At 35.4% G+C, this 19723-nt stretch overlaps 3 protein-coding genes and 1 long non-coding RNA gene across 6 annotated transcripts in view; 1 reads left to right on the top strand and 3 right to left on the bottom strand.

Annotated features, from left to right (window-relative positions):
- Positions 1 to 3841: 3841 nt before the first annotated feature.
- On the bottom strand, positions 3842 to 8150 carry sdhaf2 (succinate dehydrogenase complex assembly factor 2). The gene is made up of 4 exons (XM_082160450.1): positions 7992 to 8150; positions 5791 to 6002; positions 4392 to 4501; positions 3842 to 4207 (listed from the first exon to the last, which is right to left on the bottom strand). Exons 1-4 carry the CDS (start codon positions 8016 to 8018, stop codon positions 4080 to 4082), a joined length of 477 nt encoding a protein of 158 aa, XP_082016576.1. The 5' UTR covers positions 8019 to 8150; the 3' UTR covers positions 3842 to 4079.
- Positions 8151 to 9036: 886 nt separating this feature from the next.
- Positions 9037 to 10304, bottom strand: polr2l (RNA polymerase II, I and III subunit L). Of its 2 annotated transcripts, none has more exons than XM_082160463.1 (3): positions 10216 to 10304; positions 9448 to 9559; positions 9037 to 9362 (listed from the first exon to the last, which is right to left on the bottom strand). In XM_082160463.1, exons 2-3 carry the CDS (start codon positions 9540 to 9542, stop codon positions 9254 to 9256), a joined length of 204 nt encoding a protein of 67 aa, XP_082016589.1. In that variant the 5' UTR covers positions 9543 to 9559; positions 10216 to 10304; the 3' UTR covers positions 9037 to 9253. The 2 variants fall into 2 exon arrangements, with proteins under 2 accessions (XP_082016589.1, XP_082016590.1); XM_082160464.1 differs by having other exon boundaries at positions 10080 to 10218.
- Positions 10305 to 11941: 1637 nt separating this feature from the next.
- On the bottom strand, positions 11942 to 15911 carry LOC309483616. The gene is made up of 2 exons (XR_014200602.1): positions 15704 to 15911; positions 11942 to 13519 (listed from the first exon to the last, which is right to left on the bottom strand). It is a non-coding gene; the product is annotated as an uncharacterized lncRNA (long non-coding RNA).
- Positions 15912 to 16656: 745 nt separating this feature from the next.
- Positions 16657 to 19723, top strand: part of dagla (diacylglycerol lipase, alpha) — a 39631-nt gene continuing 36564 nt past the window's right edge. The window contains exon 1 of one of the 2 annotated variants that reach the window (XM_082161276.1): positions 16657 to 17347. The gene's annotated coding sequence lies outside the window, so the exon portion shown is untranslated. The remainder of the gene's footprint in view (positions 17348 to 19723) is intronic. The other variant, XM_082161277.1, reaches the window with a different exon arrangement.

Consider the following 19723-nt stretch of genomic DNA (forward strand, 5'->3'; position numbering starts at 1 on the left):
GCCATGTGGGCTGCAGTGTATATGTCTTCAGTGGTTATAATAGGAATGTTTGCAGTGTTGGACGTGTTATGCAGCAGCTCTGGCCGGCACCGTTTCTCCTCATCTCCATAGAGACAGATGGCAGAGGTCAGTGAGATCACGCAGCAGGCTCTTTCAATGCTATATAAAGGCAGAGCTCACCTGTGAGCCAGGTATCACACAGTCTCTCTGTCTGAGGTGTGTGTGTGTGTGTGTGTACCGGGTGTCTATCAGTCTCTCACAAGAGCAAATCTGAGTGTGTCCTTTAAAAGACAAAGAAGTCTCAGATCATGTTCTTCACAGAGAAAAAATGTTAAAGACAAACAAGTAGCCAGGATATTACACTGTACAGTATTGCTCAACTGGCAGGTCAGGACCAAAGGCTCAAAGATATGTTGGTTATATTATTTGGCCAATCAAACTTTACAGTATTTGGCTGTCAATTCATCAGTCACTTGTCTGTTATGCACTATTCTCAAAAAGGTTTTGACACTGAGCAAAATGAAGCTATAATGCAGCAGTCAAGATGCACTGAATCTCATTTATGTTTATTTTTGCCTGGTAAATCACACTTCTTCTGTACTTTCTGCATTTACAATGGTCAGTTTTCATATTCAATCTTTGTCATGTTAATAATGTTGCATTTTGTTGGTTTTAGCAGATTATGGTAATAATAAATTTAACCCCTGGTTTTACAGATGAGGCTCAAGTCTAGTCCCAGACTAAAATGTTTGAGCTGTTTTAACTGAAAGCAACTTAGGTGACATCTCTTAAACTGTCAGTGCATTTGTTTTGTCTCAAGATGAACACCAGTAATGTTTTTTTCCAATTTACATTTATAAAAGATACTTAAATGTCCTTGAACTATAAGGCCTAATCCTGGATTAATCTAAGTCCTGTTTGTGAACCCAATGATAAGTACTTTTTTGTTTACATTTATATGATTAACAATGTGCTGTGTCCAGCTGATGCCCAATGTAAAACCCAACTGAAAACCACTGATACAGGACAGTACATATCCATTCAAGATGTGTTTTTTTAGGGAAATAAATAGTTTAATTTGATCAAAAGTGACATTACAGACATTTACAAGTTACAAAAGATTCCTTGCTGTTTATTAAAATGCTGTTTTTTTTTAACTATCTGTTTTTTAAATGTATCTCAGTTTCCATACAAATATTAAGCAGCACAACTGTTTTCAACATTGATAATAATAAGAAGAAACGTTTCTGGAGCAAATCAGTGATTTACTAGAATGATTTCTGAAGAATCATGTGACACCGAAGACTGGAGTAATGCTGCTGAAAATTCAGCTTTTCTTTTTAAAATAATTAACATAAACTGTAAATTGTAATAATATTTCACAACATTACCGTTTTTGGTCAAATAAATGCAGCCTTAATTGGGGAGCATAAAATATAACATTCAAAAACTATAACTTTTGAAAGGCAGTATATGTCTGCCTTTGAAATTCAGAAAAACTCTCTTTATCATTTTCCTTTATGGTTTCCTTTTGCTTTATATTCTGCTTCATTTCCTCCTCCTTTTTCTGTGGTTCTATGGATTGGCAACAGTTCTATCAGTTCCTTTTGAATATGACAAATTTACCCTCCCTTCATGTTCTTATCCAAGAACATGTTGATGTGTACAGCATACATTATTTCAGAATAACAGTAAAAAATTAAAAATAAATTATTATAATAAGTGACTGCCTGTTGTTTGCATATTTTCAGTGCTAAGGTATATTGTGGATGTTTGCCTTGGCATTGCAATGCGGTTGCTGAGGTCTTCAGAGTGGTTGCTAAAGACCTTTATCAGGGTATGCCATACTTATGAAAGAGGCTCTGAGGGAAAGGAGCCTAGAGTGTTCAATGGATTGTAGTAGCTGGTGAAAAAATTTCAGTAGACAAACACTCCAAAAATAAGTTCCCCCTCACAACCTTGTTTTCATCCGTGTTAAATTCAATATGGCGCCTAACCTAACTAAGGTCCATAGGGGTGTGTGTCAATCAACCCCCTTGTTCACCTTGTTCAGACATTTCTAGTGAACTGCACTGGAAGCCATGTGATCTGAGGTATAATTAATGTCTGTAGCACTAACAGGATGAGTTTTGGGGAGTTTGTTCAAATCCCAAAACCCACTGAGCAAAAAAGAAATAGTCAATCTTTCCTTAGCAAGCCAAGCAGTACTACTCTTTTTTTTTCTTTTTTTTTCTTTTTTTTTTTTTTAAAGAAACTGAGATATATTGGTATAGTCACACTGAAACCCAGCATGTGAACGAAAGCGCCACAGCCCTGTGGCATCTGTGCTTTTTAGCAGTGAGAACGCCTGTGTTTAGTCATTTTTAAAAATGCAGGCTACACAGGTACACGGGACACATATCTGGGACATTGCTCGCTTAAAGGAGAAAACTGTCATGACTAAAAGCTCACTGCCATCAAATCGCATGCCCTTTGACGTCTGTGTACCTCAGCATTCAGGACAGTGTCGGATCTGTTTTGGTGAAAAGTGCATTCGCTCCTGCGGCGAACAACCGCTAGTTGAGTATGATGTTAAAGGACTCGATTAGTCAAAATACTTGGATGCATTTCAACAGTCGCTGCACACCTCTTTACATTCATCTAATTAGCAAGGAAAAGTCTGCCATCTTCTGGCTGAGAGCTTTCAAAATGCATGTACGCTTTGGTCCCAAAACATATTTGCACAAACATAAAAAGATATGAATGTCATTGCATTGCAATGATATTTATACACTTTTTAATGTGACCTAAATGTCCAAATACAGCTTGAGGTTAAAATGACTGACCAGCCACATTAAAGGGGTGGTTGAATATGATATCACTTTTCAAACTCTAGTAACTAGTTAGTGTGTAATGTTGCTGTTTGAGCATAAACAACATCTGCAAAGTTACGACGCTCAAAGTTCAAAGCAAAGGGAGATATTTGCTTAAAAAAAAAAAAAATGCTTTTTAAGGACTACAACAAACGGCTGGGAAGGACTACAGGACATTCCTCATGGGTTAGTGACATCATGAACCCTAAAATTTACATAAACCAGCCCACGGAACACGATTTATAGATTATCAAGACAGAATATGCTAATCAATGACTAGAAAATAACTAAGCTACCTTAATTCATCAACTAACCATTCGGAAATATTGTCTACACGTTGTCACTTCTTCTTGAGTCTCTCCATCATTGTCTGACTCCGGTTTGAACATAAAAGGCTAAAAGCTTTTGAAATTTTCAGTGCATGTCTGTGTGAGGTAAAAGGACACAAGCCGTTGTAGCTCCGCCCCCCTGTGCTGGGAGCTGCAGCTCATTTGCATTTAAAGAGGCGGTGTGTTTTTGCTCACCCTCAAAAAGGGACAACTTTAACATGCTATAAAAATATCTGTGGGGTATTTTGAGCTAAAACTTCACATACACACTTTGTGGACATTAAAGACTTGTTTTATATCTTGTGAAAAGGGCATTATACCACCCCTTTAAACAAGCTAAACAACATTCCTGTCTGAAGTGTCTTTAGCACATTTCAGATCTCATCAAATCTCTTTAGCACGACCCTGTGTTTAATCTTTGAATACACTCTAATGTGTTGTTCACCAAGCTACTCAAGTAAATAACATGATTCACTCTTTGAGCTTTTCAATGCCTGTAGCAAAGTACTCTATAACCTCTTAATGCATGAACTCACGACACAAATTTGTTCCATGCCATGTCACATCAGAAAGATAACCGGAAATAATATATTTAATTGGAAAAAATCTTTAGAAATATTCTTCCTGTGGAGGTTAAACCTATTGAGACAAACACTTCAGTCATCGATAAGAACAAACTTTAATACAACAGGTATTTTCACATCACAGTCACTGTACAGCGTTTATATGTATAATTTATGTATATGCAGTATGTGTGTGTGTGTTAATTTACTGTATATGTATCTAAATTGTATATATATATATATGTATATATATATATGATGTCTGTTGAGATCTCAGGTGCTTGTATGAGCTCAGTTCTGGTTTTCTATGACAGTCTCTGGCAGAAGGCTGAGTTTTAACTGCTCTTGTCCAGATATTCAAGATTAGGGGCATCTAGACGCTGCTCCATGTCCTTGTTCTTGGCGAACTCTTTGAGCATGTCCATCACCTCGCCCTGGTACACATCAGGTGTCGGCTGAGCCTCTGACGGGAGGAAGACACGTGTGCAAACTCATTTCAGTCCTTTATACATGTTCCTGGTCTTATTGTGCACAACACACCACTACTGTTACTCCACAGAAAAATATTCAATGAATGAAATCAAAGTCAATTTCATGCCTGAGCAGAGCTTTACACCACTGAACATCTATTTTATTTGTGTTCATACCTGTAGCCCAGTAGTAGATGTCCCAGTCATTGCTGGGTTCGTTGATGAGTCTGTCATACTGCTTTACCTGTGATTCACTCATTGTATTCAGGTACCGCTTTGCGAAAAGGCTGGTAACAAAACAAAAAAAAAGGTAGTCAGAGTAGCTTTCCCTTGATTTTGAATAATATGGAACAGTGTTATTTTAGTATCACAGAGACACTATTATTCTATTTGTATTAATATTTTGAATTTTTTTTTTTTCATATGTTCTGTTTTATTTAAATTTTAGTTCAAGTTTAAGATATTTTATTGTGTTTTTGTCATTTATAAAAAAAAAAAAGTATGTCTATATAGTTTTTCAACATTTTTTATTATTTCAGTTTTAGGTATTTTAGTGCATCAAATTATAATTTATATATAGTTGTTTGTAGTAATTACATAAACAATGGCAATTTTTTTTTTTATTTATTTTTTACTTCAAAATAGTTCACCCAATTTTTTTTAAATTGTTTATATATATAGTTGTTTATATGTCTATGTGGTGTTTTTAATATGCTTTAAGACAAATGTGCAAATTCATAAGTCAACACCATTGCTGAGTATTTTCTCCTGCAGTGAAAAAAAGACTCGGTTTGAAATCGCTGGTGTTTCTTACGTCACAAACTACCCGGCAACCAATCACGTCAACGTACCAGCGGGCTTTAGCATATCATTAACTATGCTGTGAAGCAGTGGAGTCTCAAGAGAAGCCAGGTTATCTCAGTATATTTTTCTGTTGATATGAAATATATCGTGTACATTTAGCAATATAACGGGTGTATGATGTATATTACGATGTTATGATTAACTATATGCCTTTCTCCACTGACGTTCTGAGTTGTTCAAAGCGTTTCTAAGGATGCTGATTGTTAGAAGGCAGCTGTCTGACTCTGAGATGGCGAACGGGAACATGGTTTGCGTAACAGTAGCAACACGTTTGATAACGTAGTCCAGCCTAAGGCTAATCATATGAATTACTGTTATGTGTCCAGCATTGTAGAGAGCGATACATAAAACGCATTACCATCCTGATACAGCGACTTGAAGACGATCCTGTATAATTCACTCTTTCAGTCCTTCTTAATCGGTTCAAACATATATGGCTGAATTAAACCAGTATTTCTAATTGCCATTGTGCAGCGTTTACTACAGTAAAGATGAGCGGGCGAATCTCTGAGCTGGTGTGAGTGGAGGCGGGGCTTATTAGCATATTCATAGATCTGCGTATACTAAATGAAGCAAGGGTGTAGAGTTACATTCAAGCTATTTTAAGGCATGAAGACATTTTTTCACAGGGAAAAAAAAACTTTTAAATATGTAATTTTGGTGATCAAAGGTGATAAAATGATTGACTACAGGGAGACTTTAACCAACTAACCTCAGAAGGATACAGTTCTCCAGCATGCCTCTCTTGCGGCTCTCATACAGAAGTCTTTTCTTCTTGATCTCCAGGGACTCGCCTGTCCTCTCTTCCCACGGTGGCAGTGGGATCTCAATGAGGGTTGGTTCTGGGGCGTCACCTCGGTAACCCCGAGAAATCACTGTGCCAACAGCTGGACGCAGTGAAGCTCGGCAAACCGAACTAACAACCTGAGAATAGATCAAAATCAAACAATGTTAAAAATCTCCTCTGGCCTTGACTCTAATCAACATAAACTATTTTATATGACTGTGTGGGTTTTATCACACATAATCAAAAGAAATCATCATTCCATGTACGCGTTATATTAAATATGCAATTATGAATGCCATTTAATAAAGTCAAATAATCATCCTGAAAAAAAGGTTTTGGCATCATTATAGTGTTTTGTCTCAAGACATATTACATCATATTCTATATCATATATTTTTGTAAAAATATTTATAAAATACATTTCTAAAAAATAAAATCTATCGATGACATTATATTTGCCACAGAAAAGAGGACATCTTCCATACACCAGGACTTTATACAGTAAAATGTATGATATAGTGTTATTTTAATATCATCGATATTATAGTGTTACAGTTTGTATTTTTATAATTTTTTATTTAATTCTATTTTTAGTTAAAGGGTTATATATATACACACAGTCACACTAAAACTTTAAAGGATATGAAAACTAAAATTATAAAAATACAAACCATATATCAGCCAATATACATTATATACTGTATATATATATATAGTATATAGTATAGTATATATACACTACCGTTCAAAAGTTTAGGGTCAGTAAGATATTTTAATGTTTTTAAAAGAAGTATCTTCTGCTCACCAAGGCTGCATTTATGTGATAAAAAAAAACAATTTAAAAAACAGTAATATTGTGAAATATTATGACAATTTAAAATGACTGTTTTCTATTTTCATATATTTTAAACTGTAATTATTCCTGTGTTCAAAGCTGAATTTTCAGCATCATTACTCCAGTATTCAGTGTCACATGATCCTTCAGAAATCATTCTGATATGATGATTTGCTGCTCAAGAAACATTCATTATTATTATCAATGTTGAAAACAGTTGTGTACAATTTTTTTTCAAAATTCTTTGATGAATAGAAAGTTCAAAAGAACAGCATTTATTTAAAATAGAATATTTTCTAACATTAGAAATGTCTGTACTGTAACTTTTGATCAGTTTAACTCATCCTTGATGAATAAAAGTATTGATTTATTTTATTTATTTCCCCCAAAAATAAAATTCTAAATTTTGAAGGGTAGTGTTTAATGTTACAAAAGCTTTAGATTTCAGATAAATGCTGTTCTTTTGAACTTTCTGTTCATCATAGCATCATGAAATAAAAATGTAAAAAACTGTTTTCAACATTGATAATAATCATAAATGTTTCTTGAGCATCAAATCATCATATTAGAATGATTTCTGAAGGATCATGTGACACTGAAGACTGGAGTAATGATGCCGAAAATTCAGCTTTGATCACAGGAATAAATTACACTTAACTATATATTCACAGCTGTTTTAAATAGTAATAATAGGTATATAATATAATATAATATAATAAGTAATAATATTCACAATATGACTGTTTTTGTTTGTATTTTTAATCAAATAAATGCAGCCTTGGTGAGCAGAAGATACTTCTTTTAAACACATTAAAAATCTTACCGATCTAAAACTTTTGACCGGTAGTGTGTATGTATTATGTATGTGTATATACACTAACGTTTATTTTTTTCTAGATTTTTTTTAATGGTTTTATTGTTTTAAATCAATACAGTGAGCAAAATGAATTACTGTCTCTCAAGAGATGAAGAATCTGTTGCATTGTTTAGGAAACTGTATTATAACAAAAGATTGAAATTAGTCTTGTGTGTGAATTCAGGGGTTAGTTTAATACCGATGAAGATGTTAATATCCTCATCTGTCCTTGCTCAGACATTCAAAACAAAACGACAGGATAAATATCCAACTTTCCAAACCCCTGCTATAATTTTAATTTTAGATATTAGTTGGATGATATTAATTTGTGATGGGCTCAGAGAGATGTTCTTGTTATGCCACTTCAGAGTCGTGAGGTCAAATTAGATCTTTAAAACCTGTCGCCACATATGAATGTATAGCAAATACACTTACCTTTCTTGCAATAGCTGCTGAAAACATGTTATCGAGAAGTATCTTCAGTAATGTATGACTGATCAAGTGCTTGCTTGGCTGACAATGTTATATTTTGAAGGAGAGTTTACGCAACTGTTTCACAACAGAAGAGCAGGAAACGTAGTGGATCGGGCGCCATGTTGGTAAGGTCAATATCAGTTTTCTATTTCAATATCATTTGAATGTTGCTTTGAATAGTTCTTTGTTTTCTATGCCGTGTAGACATGACAAGTGTGTATTTCAATCCTGAGTTTGTCCTTGACCACTGGGCGGACACGTGCAAGTTTAAAAGGTAAATCCTAATAAAAAAAAAGAAGCTATTGTTTGTTTCCTAGGGACTGTATTTCAGTGAACACTTGTGAAAGCGGATGGAAGTTTTCAGCTTTATGTAATTCTTTTAAAGGGACAGTTACCAATTATGAACGGTAATTCTCCTGTATGTTCATTTCTTTTACTTTTATTAAACCTAAAGTAAGCACAAAATCTGAATCTGAATGTCTAATCAAAAATAAAGTTATTAAAGTTAACACAGTACTTAAATACAACATGGATTTGTTTTAATCTTCAACTGTTTTCAGCATCAATTTTGACAGCACTGTTATTTTAGAATTATCTAAAAAATGATTAGCTTTTAATATTATTAATTGGCTTTTATTTTTATATTGTTTTTGTACATTTAAAAGAAATGCGTCACTTTACTAGTTACTTGAAAAAGTAATCTAATTACATAACTCACATTACTTTTAATCTTTAACCCAAACACTGGTTCTTCGAACACTTGACCGATGCGTCATTGCAAAGTTGTTAACCATTGTTATAGTAAAAAGCTTTGGGGGAAAAAACTTCTCTTCTTGTGTAACGGAAAAAAATAAGTTTTTTTTTGTACAAACAAACATGTACAGTAACTCAAATATCAAGATTCACCCTACGATTGGAAAAGCTCCCCTTTTTAGATTCCCTCATTATTTGAATAACACTAGTAAAACACAAGTTCAGTTTGAAATGTAATAAACTGTACAACAGATATATTTCAATCTTTATTTAACAAAATGCTAACAAACAAAATGCTAATAAACAAAATGCAAATAAACATTCCACATAATAAGTTTCTTCAGATGTATTCTAATGAACCAGCCGTGTTTGTGATGAAGCCCACGCCTGTATATCTTCCATTAGGATCAAGTCTTTGAAAATACAAGAGGCCGAGCGGGATTTTCATCTTCATTTGCACAGAAAGCTCCTCATTTCTCCAGCGGTGCATAATTCAACAACTTCTCGATAAGATCCACGTGGGCCAGAAGCATCCGGCGACAGCAGTATCTCTTCAATCCCAGAGCATCAAGAGCATCACTGTGAAAATGAGCAAAGAGTGAGATTCAGTTTACCGGAAGATATGCAGAGAAATCAAACACGGATGGACCTTTCATGAACTCACCCCTCTGTGTACTCCGCTTGAAGAAGACCTAAATACGCCTCCCATTTGTTCCCAACGATTTTCCCACAAGTGAAGCAGCGAACAGGGATGATCATGGTGAAGGACGAGAGGCCTGAGAAGAAGAAGACAAAAGTAAGTGTTTATTAGAAGACACACATCTTAGATTGTGATTCTCTATGACTAGACAATTTCAGTCGAATGGAATCCTGTTTCCGCCACATAAGAAAATCAGCTAGTCATTATGGCACAAGTCAACATATGACTTTATATTCATGAGACAAAAAGTCGAAATTATGACTTAAATCATAACTATAACACATAAGTTGAAATTCTGAAATACTTGAAAACCCATAATTTTTACTTTTAATCTCAAAATTGTAAATTTGAACCTCACATGTATTAATTATGATAATCTCAATCATAATTAACAATTATAATTTCATGTCATATAGTTATATTTTTTGTAATACACTGTATACACACACACACTTTCTTTCTCGATTGAATTACGCCGAAAAAACTATAATGCTGCCAAAATAAACATGTATCACAGTAATGCATGCTGAGATATAAACGCAATGTATTGCTACTAATACAAGCATTTAATAAGCGCAGGAGGCTTACAGACTTACTAGTAACTCGTAGAAAAATATATAATATCGAGGTTCAGCGCGAGGTAATTTCCTTAGTTACAAACCCACGACTAAACTTGAACTATTCGTTTATTTTGTTATTATTCTAGATTGAACAAAATGTAAGAAATATTACCAAAACAATCTCACACGCTACACACGCTTGTCTTGTGCCGCTTAAACCAGACGCATTTCAAATACGTAAATTCCGCATTGCGTTTGTCAAATACACACGGGTGGAAACAAGGTTATGAGAAGAAGCGTTCCGCGCCCTTCTAAAGCCCTTCTTCTTCTTCTTTAGTGAAGTTGGTATAAAAACAATATTGTGTTAGTTAGACAACTTTTAAATTCAAACGATAATTTGTTAACTTATATCGCAGCAAGTACATTTTGTAAGAGCTTATGAAAGTGATACTTCTGATGAAATATATGTTAAAGACAGTACGTTTATAGGAAATACTGATAACCTTACTGTTGCATATATAAAAAAAAACAGATTACAGAAAAGTTCTCCTCATAAGACCTGAACTTGTTAAAAAAAAAATGCAAACACATCTTCTGCCTTGTTCATTCACACCACTTTCCAGTATATCCTTTATTCCTGACCCTGTTAATCCAACTTTTTCTATTTCTTCCATCGTGGTTTTCATCTGTCCATCATACAGCCTGTAAATCTAATCACATGCACCTGACAATAATCACAAAAAAACAGTTGGGTGCTTCTAATGTATAGTGTACTATTCAAATTACTGTGAGCTATTCTTAATCTAGTCATAACTCTTTCTTCTTTTCCATTCCCTCCTCTATTCTTCACAGCACCAACTTTATTTTGAATGTTAAATATTGTAAATGTCTCTTTAGTCTCCCTGTCCCACTGCTGTTGTCATTCTCTAATGGTTTCATATTATGCTCTTTCCTTCTGACTTTGACAACTTAACATTTACTTAAATGTGTTTTTTGGTCAAACTCCAAAAACCAGTGTAAATTAAAGACACCACATCTCTGAAATAACACAAATGAAAGTATGAGAATTGTGTAGTTCCCAAAAATGTAAACATATTAAAACTCTTGCATAATATAAGACCCGCAAATGTGATGCAACCTTCAACGGACACTTCAAAATAAATAAGGTGTTACTATTAGTTGTTGTAGTAGAAGTAGTGATAGAAGTAGTAGTTGTGTTTTACTGATAAAACTATGGTTGTCAATTCAGTAAATATTATCTTTACTTGAAAAAAAATAAAATAATTCTACATCCTTTTTGTTACACTGTAAAAAAATGTAAATTGCTGCGGTTATTTATCACAACTTAAAATCCAACATTGTTTCAACTTAAAAAATGTATGTGTTCATGCTTGACTTAAAATATTAAGTTTAGTTAACTTTAGTTAAGTTGGATATTTAAGTTATCTCAACAAATTTTAAGTTGTTATAACTAAATCGCAGCCACATTTTTTACAGTGTAGGATTGCAGCAAAACCACAGTTACCAAAATGATCCATCAAGTCACTTGATATTCTTTTTCCTTTGATTATTGATTTTTAACTCTGTAAGGTTTTTTTTTTTTTTTTTTTGGTATCACACCAGACCTTTGTATATGTGTTTGATGTTTTCTTTTCTTTTTTCAAGTAAAAAAGAAACATTAGCTAGAATATTTCATTAGGTAGAAACATGTCTACATTAGCATATTTACTAATTCCCTGTTAAAAGTCACTGCTACATTTAGTAAATACAATAAAGGAAAAATAGCAAAGAAATCAGTCGCAAGTATGAAAAAAAATAGGCTTTAAGCAAGCATTGAATTCAGCCTTCAAAAAACGAACAAAAATAACTAACGGAAAAAAACACACTGAGTCTGGGAAATAGTTCATTGTCCTTTAATAAGGCCATCAAGTCACAAGGGAGCCATCTTATTTTATTTCACACGAGGAACAGCAGAAAGGCAGCGGGCGAAGGGTGTGTGTAAAATACATATGGCAGGAGGGAAGGGACACATTAGAGGGATAGGTAAACTTCAACAAATAAAATCATAATCATTCATCACCACCACCAAGACAACCACCATGTTGCCACATCATCATCAACATCATTACCATCAGTATCACAACTAATAAATGGTCTTCTTTCTTTTTAAATACAGAGTTCTATTGGAATTATTGCATTATATACGCACTTTAAAGAAAATTTTCTGTAACAGTATGTCATGTGACGTGTAAGTGTATATTGTTCGTGTCTGCATGCATTTAGGGATTGTTTCTGTTGTGTAGAGCGCTCATCATAGTGTAACTGTGATATTGAAGCTGTTGGACAAAAGCCGTCATAATCTACGTTGCATCTATATTGCATCACACATCTATTTCCATTGGCCAGCTTCAGAAAATCGTCAACATCGTTCAAACAAACGAAAAAAATACGATTTTGAAATGGCACTATGCAATCCACAGGCAAGGCTACTGAATTATTGAATGACTTCATTTTGGTTCGGGGATGATGACAGGTGATGACAAACACAAACTGAACACAGATCATTTTAAACTAATAATATAACAACTGCAATTTTCTTTACATTTCTACACCATCTCTCAACAATACAGTCCTAACTGCAATAGATGTCAGAGCCATGTACTTGTACATATGGATTTGCATTAGTATTTGAATATGAAACCAATTGCTTTTTATAAATAGCTTTTAATTTCCATAAACTCCAAAAAACTTCTGTATTGTTAACTTTGAATCATGCACTTTAATATTGTCTTATCTTACAATTGGCAGTTATGGGTTTTGAGACCAGCTTGGAAAAACGTAAAAAAATTTTGGATAACTGTATTCACGTCCGCATTATGGCATGGACGATGATGTAATTTGACCATTGAACCAGCAGGCAGAAGTGACTAGCTGAGGATGTAGATAATATGCAACTGTGTTGAATGCTATGTGAAAAAGTGTTTGGCCTAAATGCATCTCTAGCTTGCTTTAGCTGGCGGGAACAAACTCTGAAATTAAAGCACAGCTTAAAATGAAGACACCTAGTGACTCAACACCCCCCCTTATATAAACTTTAATAGTCTGTGAACTAATCAACCACCGCCATTTACCAACCAATCACAGGTCTCGGGTCAGTTTTTCTTGGCTAATACGATTACGCCCACCAATACAGCTCCAAGGGCGATGACAGCTCCTCCAATCAGGAAAGGCTTCAAACTTTCTAAGGTTTCACAGCAACTTCCTGCGGACTCCGTCGCCCCCTGTTGGTTGGTGTCTCCATCTTCCGCGGGCTTCTCGGGTTCCGCGGGTTCAGCAGAGACGGGGTCTGGCTTTGGCGGTGGGGCTGCCTCCTTCTTCTCTGCTTTGGAGGCAGACTTTGGTGCTCCTTTAGCTTTTGCTTCCATGTGGGAGTGGGATCAAGGGGTCAAGGAATCCGGCAGGTGTTCTTGGGCTTTCTTTTAGGAATACAATTATAAAGAAGAGGGTGAGATTTAGGTTTGAAATATATTCATATACACTATAAAAAGTTTGGGTTCGGTACGATTTAAAAAAATATATTTTTGAAAGAAGTCTCTTATGTTCACCAAGTCTTTTTTTTTCAAACGGTTTTCTATGTGAATATATTTTAAAATGTAATTTATTCCTGTGATGGCAACACAGAATTTTCAGCATCATTACTCCAGTCTTCAGTGTCACATGATCCTTCAGAAATCATTCCAATATGCTGATTTACTGTTCAAGAAACATTTCTTATTATCAATTTTGAAATCAGTTGTGCTGCTTAATATTTTTGTGGAAATTGTGATACTTTTTTTTCAGGATTCTCTAATTGCTAATGAGTAGGAAGTAAAAAAAAAAAAAAAAAGCATGTGTGTGAAATAGTAATCTTTTATATCATTATAAATACTGTCACTTTTTAATCAATTTAAGGCATTCTTGCTAAATAAAAGTATTAATTTCTTTAAAAATAATCTTACTGACCCCAAACTTTTAAATGGTAGTGCACTGTAAGTAAAAAAATAATGTGCAGAGAAGTTAAAGCTGCAGTCCGTAGTTTTTCCTCTTTGTCGCCATCTCTGTTTGAAATCTGCAATTGCAGTTATTCGCAGAATTATCAACTCTGAGGGCCCGGTTGCAGTCTCTTTTTTTCTGTACCACTCCGAAGTCCGAACTCTTTTGCATTTTACAATGGGTGAATCTCCAGTTGTCACTGGTGATAGTCGTTTGAACCTTTCTGGATCCGCCATCAAATGTTTAATTATATCAAGTGCTGTGAGAAAAGGCTATAAATCTCCACCTCCAACATCCTCACACGCAACATAGCCTACTAGCCTAGACATCTTCTTTATGTGGAAAGATGTGACGTAATGACGCAAAGACATGCTCGAATTTCCCGCGGAATTCCACCAGTACCACTGGAATTAAAAACATTACTACAAGCTTACCGTTTTGAATCGAGCTAAGGCAAGCAGATAGTTTTGAACACTGGTTGGTTAGGTACTTGCTCAAAAAATGTATTTTGGATAATTGTTAACCCCAAAAAGTTACGGACTGCAGCTTTAAAGGAATAGCCCAAAAAAAATAAAATAAAATAATAATAATTCTAAAGAATAATTTCACAATAGTTCATGGTGATGCACCAAAAAGCACCATAAAAATACCATAAAGGTCTTGTGTGCTATATTTAAACTGGCCTGTCATTTTTATTAATGACACATGTGAGAACCAAAAGTAATTGGACACCAACGAAACGTCTCACATGCACATGTAGATACACCTTCTTTTTTTTTTTCTCATCTGTAAATGAAATTCAAGAGCTTTGGTGGTGAGGAAGATGATAACTGTTTCTAACACAAATGTAATAAATATAGTCATATGGACTGCTTTTATAATTATTTTTCATTTATTTATTTATTGGACTGAACTGTCCTTATATGAAAAAAAAAAAACTGCTGAAGAGTCTTTTGATTTTTTTAAAGACCCCGCATGGGTTTGGAATGTAAATAATAGTAAATAATAACCATTCGTTTTATTTTTGTCGCCCAAACAGAATTACATCACATGAAACATTTGAATCTTTGACCTTGATATGGCAATGACATTATATGCAGTGGCCTACTGACTGAGTCTGTCACATGCTTGTATTACACAGCCAAAGGGCAGCATCCATTAGTCGTTGCTTCCTTAAAAAGCATGTGTGTCTTTAGTGTATAAAAGCTCTTTTTATAGTATCCGAGGCAAAAGTGACAAGTAACTCTTAACTTCAGTCAAGCATCATCATTGCACCCACCAAACATAATGAACAATGTTTCTGAGGCATTAAACATCAGAATGACATTTAGTTCAATCTGCAGCATGCAGAAATATCCCTTTGAATCTGCATGAGTCATACAAGGGAGGGGAGCAATTAAAAATTAAAAATAAATGAACGCGAAAAAGAGGTCTGAAACTGACTAAGCCAGAACCATGCAGATAATGCATAAAAGAAGGACTGAAAAATGGGTTTATCGAGCTGATGGATGTGATTTCTGTAGTGATGCAGTTATGATGGCTGCACAGGCCAAGGCAGCGCATCACATTCTCTTCCAGTTTTGATGGATGTACATCTACTCAGAAACATCATGATGGATGGAGCTTACCTTCTTTATGTTGCCTCGTAATCCTTGCTCACCTCTTCTTCTTTTCAAAGAAGGGTGGAGAGACGGAGGATGAGAGACCAAGAGATACGCTCTGCAAGAAGGCCTGAGTCCGTCCTCAAGGAGAAATAGAATCAAAGGAAATGGAGTGATGGAGGACACAGCAGCAAGAGGAGGAGGAGGAGAGGCACTGGGATGTACCACTCCATCTGTGAAAACGGGGGGGCGTAGTGCAGCCAGGGTGTGTGTGCTTTCGTACGGCTTGAATTGGTATAAATGGTTCTTGCATTGAAGTTTTATTTTATTTTATTTTATTAACGCCATATAGGTGCTCCAGTCTGAAGCAAAAACAGACAGTTATTATCCTGGGGCAATCATTCACTTATAACAACAGATGGTGCCTTTTTGGGGAGTGCTAGAACAGGTTTGTGCAAACCAGGTTTCTCCAAACCTTCATCTCACTTGCATTGTAATGCCTGTCAAGAAGCATTACGTCAAATTCCAACACACCTCAAAGACTGTTTGGTATGGACCTGTTTATATAATTATATCATGCCATTATATATGTGTGTGTGTGTGTGTGTGTATTATATATTTCTAATTTCTAATATATTTAATATTATAAACAGTAATCTATCTATCTATCTATCTATCTATCTATCTATCTATCTATCTATCTATCTATCTATCTATCTATCTATCTATCTATCTATCTATCTATCTATCTATCTATCTATCTATCTATCTATCTATCTATCTATCTATCTATCTATCTATCTATCTATAGCCTAGCAATGAAATGTTTTATTGATTAATTGATTTGTCCTTTTCTTTTGGCACACCCTGCTGATTACAAAGGCTTCAGAAATTCAGGAAATGACGTCGTTCCAGTTCCACGCCCGGCATACTATTTCGGAGTCTCCTCTCCTCTGTATTCACCAAGCCCGTCCCAGCACAGTGTGCCAGTGGTTCCTAAGCAGCGGAAAATTGCAGCGTCGTACGTCAGTAGCGCAGCGCCTCTTACGATAACCAATGGATGACGTGAGATACGCCAGGAGCGCAAGTGGGAAACGGGATGCGGCTTCAACATGCGCAACTGGAATTGAGAATTGCAACGACGGTGCTTATATGGAAAAAAGATCGTAGGGAAGATATACACAGCAATCAATCTGACTGGGACCTGCTGCGGACAGTGCGGGTCTGGAATTACCGCACGATTTTACTACGCGGAGAGGGAATGTCACGAGCAAGCCTGGGGAATAAATGTTAGATTCGCGTGTAACGTTACGTGAATATTTTTGCGGAATATGGAGCGGCTTCTGACGCGACGCGCGCTTGGAAAGGCGTGAAAATATCAGTGACGTTACGGCGGAGTGTCAATGAAACCAAGGCGATCGATATCATTTAAAATCCGTTTATGGACCGCCGAAACAACCCAAATTTAACACATCTCCACTCTTTCATGTGCATGTGAATGCAGACGGGACGCCGCATTTACCGGACTGTTGCTGTTCTGAGACCTGTGGCTGGTTCAGAACCGTGATCTGGCTCGGTTCTGCGGTTCTGTGTGCGTGTATTTGCGGAGGATGGGAGATTTAAGAGAGTTCATGCAGAAGAAGGTCTCGGGAAGACGCGTTCATACATCAGGTGAGTTTTTGTACTGGCGACCCTTATGAAAATTTACCATGGTAACCGCAGTTTCCGCCTGAATACCACAGTTACTACAGTTAGTGCGCTAACGAAAAAACACAAAGGTTTTTTTGTGGATATTTTTCATTTATTGCGATTTTATTTTTGAAGTACCTCTGAGTACATTCAATACCATGGTATTGCAACGTCTCTGTGAGTTTTGTACATACAACATTTGACCACGAGAACCACAGGTTCCCACAGAAAACCATTGGTATTACTGTTATTGCATGAACGAAAAAGTACCATGTTTTGAATGAATTAATACAATGTTCATTCACATGGTAGCTATTCTTTGAAGTACTTTGAGTATGTGAATATGGTAATCATTCTGTTTGATATTTCTCTTTTAAAAAAGTGATATGTTTTACCATTTAATTGCATTGTACTGCCACTTGGTTTTGAGTCATATGAGAGTACATGGTATTACCATTTTTTTATGCGTGTACCACGGTACTAACATGGTATTCTTGGAATTACATTGTCATTGAAGCATTAAATAGTGAATGAGTATGCCACCAATGTAACTTTTAACATAGTTTTTCCACCAGTGCAGTTGTTGCACAAAATGTACCATAGTATTCCCAAGGTTATTTGAACGTGGTACACAAGGTTTTCTTTGAATATTGATGAATTATTTGAATATAAATATATATTGATGTTTGTAACTATGGTATTTTGACAGGACCTATGGCATATTACATTTGTGTCATTTTAAGGTCATACCTTTTACAACCTGTATGAATAACGGTGCGTTTTTGCATTGCTGCAGGCATCTGAGCACACCACATCATTTCTGGTTCATGCCCAAGCGCCTGCCCTACAGTACTGTGGTGTAGAGTAGGCTGTTACTTCATTTCATTTCCGGTTTATGTCATACCTATCATTATGAAACTTGTTAAGGATATCTGAGCTTCTTTTATATGACAGCAGTAATGCAGACCTTGTCTACAACACACACATATAGTGCTTTCAAGCACAGGAAAGTTCAGAACCAGAGGCTTTTAATTCTTAATGTAGAGGTTGTGGTTGCATCTTCAAGACTGGATGAAGCCCATGAGTGGTTTTAAGAAGCCAGCAAATGCAAGAGGAAATTGCTGTTAATTACCAAGTGCAGCTTTTTGTATATGGACAAAGATCATTTTGTTGAACAGATTATCGACGGATATGGGATCCTTAGTGGCCGATGTCATTATCTAGTGTGCAGGGTGGCTGATGATGACCATTAATGAGAAGTGAAAAAATAAGAAACTATGCAGAATGATTAATCTGCCGGGCTGATATATGGTTCTATCACTAACATATGCTGCTAATGTGCATTTAAAGTAAACAGGTAATCAAATTTTACCTTACATTTTTAATTCACGTTCTTGGTCGTATTGTGCATGATTCTCAATTCATCTGTGCATTCCAAAATTAGTTTTGTTCGAAAACTCTCATTCAGGTCTGGCTCCATTCTGAAATGAAACACCCATACAATTATGCTAATACCCGATGGATAAAATCAAATCTGACCATGTTGTTGTTTTGTTTGTTTGTTTGTTTTTGTTTCACTCAGACATAAATCACATTATGCAAGAAAATACACCTGGAAGTCTGCTAGACTGCATGAGATTGTTCAAATATGTTTGTTTTGAATCAGATAATCTTCACTTGGGCTGCACGCTTTAATTGTATTATAATTATGATTGCGATCTCTGTTTGTCTCAATAACTTAATCGTAATCATCTGCGATTTGCTGATTTATCCTTGTTTAGTTTTTTTTTTCCATTTGACATTTGTGTTGTCTTGCCTTGGTAACAAACCTCACAAGCATTCATGCTTGGGGTTGCCAGATGTTAAGAGTTAAAATCCCCTAATCAGAGTTTTTCTCCTAAATGGATATATTTTCTGCCCATTAAAGGGACAGTTAGCCAAAAAAAATTAAAATTTGCTGTTAATTAACTCCCCCTCAGGCCATGTGGTCAAATAAACTCTGAGTATTAGTTGACATTATCTTGATTGTGTTTACGTGAAAGTTCAATAATTCTTATGAAATGCAAAAACAGATTTCTCCATAAGAACAATTGTGATTATTAATAATAATCATGACTAACAGTTTAACCATTATTGTAAAAACCCTATTTTTCGTCATTCTCCTTGACTAAAAAGCAAAACAATGCTATTCTCCAGTCAGATGCTGAACGTCTTGTGTGATATGTTGAGGTGGGATATGTTCGGGGTCTTGGAATCGCCTGGAGGCTTCACTTGGCCTTTTAAAGCAGTGACTAATGGAGTCTAATGTAATACTCAACATTGGACTTGTGACTGTCTAGTCCAGCCTCTTCAGCATAA

The sequence above is a fragment of the Leuciscus leuciscus genome (assembly GCF_965113295.1).
Source record: "Leuciscus leuciscus genome assembly, chromosome: 2".
Lineage (NCBI taxonomy): Eukaryota > Metazoa > Chordata > Actinopteri > Cypriniformes > Leuciscidae > Leuciscus > Leuciscus leuciscus.

Coding starts and splice junctions, on each gene's coding strand:
- sdhaf2 (XM_082160450.1), bottom strand. CDS start 8,018: ATGTTTTCAGCAGCTATTGCAAGAAAG. Junction 6,003..7,991: donor CAGCAGCTATTGCAAGAAAG/GTAAGTGTATTT, acceptor ATCTATTCTCAG/GTTGTTAGTTCGGTTTGCCG. Junction 4,208..4,391: donor CATCTACTACTGGGCTACAG/GTATGAACACAA, acceptor TCCTCCCGTCAG/AGGCTCAGCCGACACCTGAT.
- polr2l (XM_082160463.1), bottom strand. CDS start 9,542: ATGATCATCCCTGTTCGCTGCTTCACTTGTGGGAAAATCGTTGGGAAC. Junction 9,363..9,447: donor CAAGCGGAGTACACAGAGGG/GTGAGTTCATGA, acceptor TCATTTTCACAG/TGATGCTCTTGATGCTCTGG.